This window comes from Aspergillus mulundensis, assembly GCF_003369625.1.
Source record: "Aspergillus mulundensis strain DSM 5745 chromosome Unknown scaffold_6, whole genome shotgun sequence".
Classification (NCBI taxonomy): domain Eukaryota; kingdom Fungi; phylum Ascomycota; class Eurotiomycetes; order Eurotiales; family Aspergillaceae; genus Aspergillus; species Aspergillus mulundensis.
Window position 1 is genome coordinate 1,086,472 of NW_020797894.1, and position 6,205 is coordinate 1,092,676.

The following is a 6,205-nucleotide window of genomic DNA, read 5'->3' on the forward strand; positions in this document are numbered from 1 at the left end:
GCTCTGCTTCATAGTCCTTCTAACATCCTCTCTTTACTGGTAACATAGGCCGTGACCGCTTCACCACTGTATTATCCTTAAATATCTAAGTAGTCGAATTGGACATGGTTGTAGGCTGCGGTAGGTAGGGAGTAAATGATCTCTTTCCCTTGCGAATGTAGTGCTGCATAGATATCGCTCCTCGTGTGCCGTTTTTGCGGATTGAGAAGGGGTTCGAGGGGCTGCTGGGCGCCGTCTAGGGACTGCAGTGGGGGAAATATGCAAATGGTGAAGAAAGACTGGGTAATTAGTGTGCCCTAGTTAGTGTACCTATCTATAATATCTCTATAGACACTTTTCCTATTTCCTGGTAAGAATGAACTTGCAGAGGACTGATCATGCCCTATTCACTCGCGCAGATCATCCATGTACAGACATAACCCGGTAGCAGACGTCTAGGGCTCTACCATATCACTCCCCACGAAGTCCGACGAGCGGGATCTCCTCGCCATGGTCTACGCAGAACCTAGGCAGAATCCCCAACCACCAAGACAAAAGCAAAACAGAACAACCCGACCTAAGCATCCTAACTTACCTCCCAACCCATCTAGCTCTGGAAGGGCTCTACATCCGCCTGACACGTCGTATTCACCGGCGGCAACTGCCCCTGCAGCAGGTACGTCTGGATCCAGCCGAAGAGGCACCGCGACGCACTGGAGAACGCCGTGTGTCCGACAGCGTTCTGGGTTAGCACGACGGAGCCGGGGAAGACGGAGGACATTTTGTGGGCACTGGGATGGACAGTGTTAGGGTGCATGCTGTATGGAGTAAATAGGGCTGGAGTGGGGTGGATCAGACACGCACCCTCTTGCCGGCGAAACGGGGTCGATCGTGTTCGTTACGAAGAGGATCGGGCTTGCCGTGTGGCGGCGGGAGAGGATTGAGTCTGGTCGCGTCAGCCCATACAAGTGCACGTCTAGGTATTCAAGATTCGATCCATACCTTCGAGCATCCCCGTTTTTGGCGGCGTCACCTCAAGAGCCCTGCACAGCGCCACATTGGCATTATTCGGCCAGACCTCGCCGAAAAACTCGCTTTGCTCCGTGAGAATATCAACATAGTCCTTGAACTGGCTAATATCGTTCAACCGCTGGCCCTTCACTAACCCATCAACACATCTAATGAGCGTGTTGATATCCGGATTCAGCGTGCTCGACTCCGGGGCATAGTTGCACGGGTTCGTAGGGATTTGGCCGACGACGGCGGCTGTGTATGCGGTCGTATCGCCTCTTTCGAGACCTGCCAGGACAGTTGCAAGCTGCGGGAATAGCTCAAGCGGGCTGTATACGGCCGCCAGGACGAGCTGCTTGAGGTCGGAGTATTTGGCGAGCATTGGGAGAGGGCAGGTGGAATTGGGACCAGCGGGAATGGGAATCGGGTTGTATTTCAGGTCGTTGAGGAGGGTGTCGAGGCGCGAGCGGATATTTCCCGTCGATGGACCCCAGAATGCGCAGGATGACTTGTTGCCGGCATCGAAGCACGACTCGATGAACGAGTTAAGGGCCTTGTCTGTATCGTACAGGTTCTTTTTCCACCCGAGGTCGTAGTAGTCTTCGGGGTCTACGACTCCGTCCAGAATCATACGCCCGACGCGCTCGGGAAAAAGATGTGCGAAGGTTGCCCCAATCACGGTGCCGTAGCTTAGGCCGTAGTACCAGAGCTTCGGGTCCTCGAGCGCGGTTTGGTTCTTGATTTTAGCCCTCTGCTCCGCCTCAATGAACGAGAGCATATCGCGTGCAACAGCAGGCGTGCTCACAAACGCCGCGGAGCCATTCGTCCCGCCCACATTGGGGTTACAGGCGTCGCCGAATAGGGCGGCCGCTGAGAATTGCTGGCCTAGCGCGGTGGAGGAGGAATTCGATGAAACGGGGTAGTAGAGGGCCTCGAACTGCGCCCGTCCTGCTGGGTCTCCGGGCCAGCAGTTAACGTCCGGGCCACTGCGGCCAACGCCGCGCGGGTCGAAGCCGACGATGTTGTGCTGGCCGCCGGCAACGATTTCACCTAGGTCTGGGCCTTGCGAGAGCACGACGTCGATGCCGGAGCCTCCTGGTCTGCCTACTGGTCTTTAGTTATGGGGCCATTGAAAGGTCAGATTAGGGCATATACCTGGATTGACAAGCACGCTGCGCGTATCGGCTGTTATATTGGAAGCAGAGAGCTTCAGAAAGGCGATGGCCGTGGTTCCGCGCGAGGGATCCCCGTAGTCAAGGGGCACTTCTAGCCTAGCGCATGTATAGTTCTGGAAGCATGGGGTCCAGTGGAGATCTGGGGATGGGGGAAGGGAACTCCAGTCGTCAATGGTGATATTAGAGCGCGCTTGTACGCCTGAGGAGGCGACAATTGCTGCGAAAGAGACGGTTCTGGCCAATGTCGAGATAGTCATGATCAGAACCCGAAGTGTAGAATGCCATCGTGTATTCAAGTCTGCAACCAAGCGGGCTTAAGTATCTGTTTCTGAAGGCTCAGATGGGGATGGCTTCATAGAATGTGGTATGCCTGGACGCTGTCAGTATCATCAATCATCAAATGGTCTGAGCAGTGGGGGCTGAATTGTAGTCTCGTCGTATAGTGCCCAGCCAGGATCTAGTATGTCGCAGCCTATGAGCTCCCCACTCCAGGCTTATTACTTGACGAATCAGCAGCGGCTTCTTGCACGAGCACAGCAAGTGGAAAGGGGCTGGTCGAATTGTAGAAAATGGCATTATTGGAGGGCTCGTAAGTGCCTGAGTTAGCATGGTCTAAGCCCCAATCCCGTGGAGATGAAGCTAGAACTTGCTGCTTGAAGTGTCATCATGGCCATCGAATCTTGTTCTTGATGAGCGGGTGGCAGGCACCTCGTTCGAGCTGAGGAGCGGAAGAGAAAGGGAAGATTGAAGATTGGAGATGGATGGGGAGAGAGGATGAGAGTCGGCGCCTGAGGATTGAGGCAACCATTCCATTCACCTCTGGTGTTGAGACAACGGCCACTCTGACTCTCCCCTCTCCCAGATCCCACGGACACAGAAACTTGTCCTAGGCAGAACCCATTGCAACTCCGAAATGCTCAATCCCATTCTCAGAACTTGGCACCGCACCCTGCGCCTCACCCGCCAACCTTCAGCATCCTGGCACCGCGCCCGCATCGCCGAGGAGCTCAAGGAGCGACGTGTCGCAAGAAACCAATTGGAAAAGCTCAGTGAGACATCCGATGTGCTCTTCTCAATTAGCCGAGCCAGACATGACGGCTTTGCTATCCGGCTGCGTCCGTCGGTATTCTCGCATCCTTTGGCGTACGGCCATATGCTCGCGAAATTCACGTCTTGGTGGGGATTCTATCGAGCCGCTGCGTCGCTCTCAGGTGCCCAGTGGCCAAGGAACGTCCGGGAGGTTGTAAGTCCGGCGAGGGAGGCCAAACTTGATGAGGTTGCGGCGAGGCATGGCATCGACGCGGTGCGGTTCAACGCGGTGCGGTTCCGGAAGATCAGCAGGAGGATGCTTCGAATTTGGCCGCTTCTGCCGTGATTCGGGGAAAGATGTCTGTTGGGATGAAGTTAGAGGCAGGTGCCTTCTTTGATACACGTATTTGCAATGCTGATTCATTGTGGTTCATCTAGTTACAAGCATCATGGGCAACTGAGACAAGATTATGCCAGGGATCAACTGTTTATTGAAGAGATAGATGGGCAAGCGTTACTCCTGGAAGCTTACACCAACACTCGAAGCGTCCTGCCCTGTAACAGCGCCTTCTCCTTCATGCCAGCTCCGCCCACAGCTGGAGAGGTCATGATCTCCGAATGGCTTCATCTTAGCTAGATCACCGGTCGTCCATTCAGTCATTCATGGCCTTTCATCGAGACCTTCACCTCTTCATCAACCTCCTAGAAGACTCGTGTTGCTTCAAAATCTGTCTCTAGGTCAGGCGGGGTTGGGCATCCAGGCGGTACCTATCGCAAGCACGACTGTCAGCCGGTAGACTTGGGCTCCCCTGCAAAGACGATTAGCCTTCTTGTTGGTAGGTGAGCAGTGCCCAGAATGCAGTTCCAGTGAGGGAAGATTCTCATTTTCAGTTCTTTGGAGCCGCAACGATGATCGCCTGCCCGTTTGAGTCGTAAGGGAAGATATTCAGGATTTCCAATTCAGCTGCCTCAAGCACGCCCTCCCACCGTGCTCGAGTGCGCTCCATTCCAGCAAGGGTGGCAGTAATCCCAATACTCCGCCACGCCATCTGCCAAGTGGCGCCAGGAGCAGGGACAACCAACTCATCAATCAGAATGCGAGACTCAGGGCCCATCGCAGGGATGATGGACTTCAAGGCTTCAACGCACTTATCATCCTGCCAAAGATGCAAGACATAGCGCAGGTAATAGAACTTTGCGCCTCGAATCGGGTGTGGCGAGAAGCAGTCGTATTCCATGAACTCGATGCCATCGATTGCGTTGGCGTGCTCCAGAGTCTCGGGGATGTCTTGCACGATGACCCGTCCGGTGATGTGAGGGAGTCTCTGTCTGAAAATCGCTGCTTGGGGTCCTGTGCCGCCGCCCACGTCAACCAAGAGCACCCTCTCTGCGTCGTTGCTCATAAACGAGCCAATTTCGTCTACAATCGGGAATGCGTCTACCCAGTCATGGTTTGAGCATAGAGCAAGAGTCTTGAACAGGCCTCCGTAATGCTCTGGGTGCTGTTTCATCCATTCGTACACCGAGAGTGGAGCGTTGAATGCCTTTTGGAAAATAGTGTCCTGGCGGATGTCACGGCAGGATTCTCCCGTTTGGCCAGGAAGCCTGGAAGTGCAAACACAACCGGGCTTATAATATCAAAGCTACGCGCGTTGATCCCCGTGTTGTTAGTTTCTCCGCCTTGACACCTGGATGTTTCCCTGGTGCTCACATGTAGTTCACTGCGCCGGCCGCATTTGATCCAGCCAGACGCCAGCCATCCATGATGAAGGATAGGTGATCAGGAGAACAAGGGAGTCTTACCGAGCAACTCTAGTGCCAGGCCAGTCTTCTTTGCAAGCTCCAGCAAGGTGTGGGAGCGCTGATTAAGCGCCTGAAAAATACCTTGGCCCACGCCTATCTCGACAAAAGCTAAGTGGAAGGGCTGTTTGTCAAGAAGGTTAATCGGGGCAAAAAGGCCAATTGTAGAGCTCATTACTCACCCCAGCTGCCAGCCTCAAATTTGTTTTAGGGAAAGGCGCTGGTGAGTGGTCTAATTATGTACTGGATATTCTTCTTTCAAATCAGTTCTTCCCGAGGAGAGAGAGAACGGTGCCGGATTGGACTGGGGGCACATGCAGTTGATGGAAGGTGAGACTCCGTACTCTCCAATCGCAGAGGACGTGATGCAGCTGGATTTCTAACAGCACCTGCCTCATTATTGGGTTTAGCGAAACTACCCTACAGAAAGAAGACTAAAGCCATGGCTCGCAGGGGAGCCCTGGTAGCTTCTGCACCTGCTCCGACCTCTTGCAGTTGAAATCAGCAAAGGACTTCGAATTCTGCGTCCCGACATTCCCCGTGTCAACATGGACCCACAACTCATCAAACGCATTGAGCTCGAGCTTGATAGTGCCCTCCACGAAGCTCAAGTGCAGCGTAATCTGCAGAGCCTGGTTTGCCATGCCGTGGAACCCACCCAGGTCGCAGCCGCCAACCTGGACCCCGATGATCATCTCGGAGGTTTGAGTGTCGATCGAGCCATTGATCTGATGGGATGGGTTAGAATGAGGGGTCCCGGGCAGTGCTAAGAGGGTGCGTTGGTAGGGAAGGAAGACTATACATGGAATAGCCCATCGATGTCCACCTCAACAGGGCTTCGGTTCTTGCTCTGCGCGAACGAGGCGAGCGATGGACACGCCTGCGGTTCGATCTGGTGCACTTTGTATGTACCTTGGGGTTCGCGTGTCTTGGTTACGGCAATGGCTAACGAGGCTGGGTTAGTGCTCTGCTCTGAATGTGCGCGCAGTTGAACAATCATGCTTACCGGTATGATGCATGATGAGCAGTGAGAGGCTGGAGGTAAGACTTTGGAACTAGCAATTGGCCGGATGCACTTTATAGTTGTGTGAGGCATCCTTGCCTTGGCCCTTGGGTACACTAGACGCAAGGCTACTCGCTTGCAGATGGATTGGATCACCTTGGAAATCTTCGACGAAAAGGTCTGTACAACGTGTCGACACAGCCGGATG

At 54.1% G+C, this 6,205-nt stretch overlaps 3 protein-coding genes across 3 annotated transcripts; 1 reads left to right on the forward strand and 2 right to left on the reverse strand.

Moving 5' to 3' along the window:
- Nucleotides 1-586: 586 nt before the first annotated feature.
- DSM5745_06531 (uncharacterized protein) lies at nt 587-2,422 on the reverse strand (the record flags this gene model as incomplete). Its single annotated transcript, XM_026748547.1, has 4 exons — nt 587-770; nt 844-925; nt 982-2,094; nt 2,146-2,422. 4 exons carry the CDS (start codon nt 2,420-2,422, stop codon nt 587-589), a joined length of 1,656 nt encoding a protein of 551 aa, XP_026602851.1.
- A 656-nt stretch (nt 2,423-3,078) lies between these two features.
- On the forward strand, nt 3,079-3,540 carry DSM5745_06532 (uncharacterized protein; the record flags this gene model as incomplete). The annotated part of the gene is made up of 1 exon (XM_026748548.1): nt 3,079-3,540. One exon carries the CDS (start codon nt 3,079-3,081, stop codon nt 3,538-3,540), a length of 462 nt encoding a protein of 153 aa, XP_026602852.1.
- Nucleotides 3,541-4,081: 541 nt separating this feature from the next.
- DSM5745_06533 (uncharacterized protein) lies at nt 4,082-4,958 on the reverse strand (the record flags this gene model as incomplete). Its single annotated transcript, XM_026748549.1, has 2 exons — nt 4,082-4,799; nt 4,906-4,958. 2 exons carry the CDS (start codon nt 4,956-4,958, stop codon nt 4,082-4,084), a joined length of 771 nt encoding a protein of 256 aa, XP_026602853.1.
- Nucleotides 4,959-6,205: the final 1,247 nt, after the last annotated feature.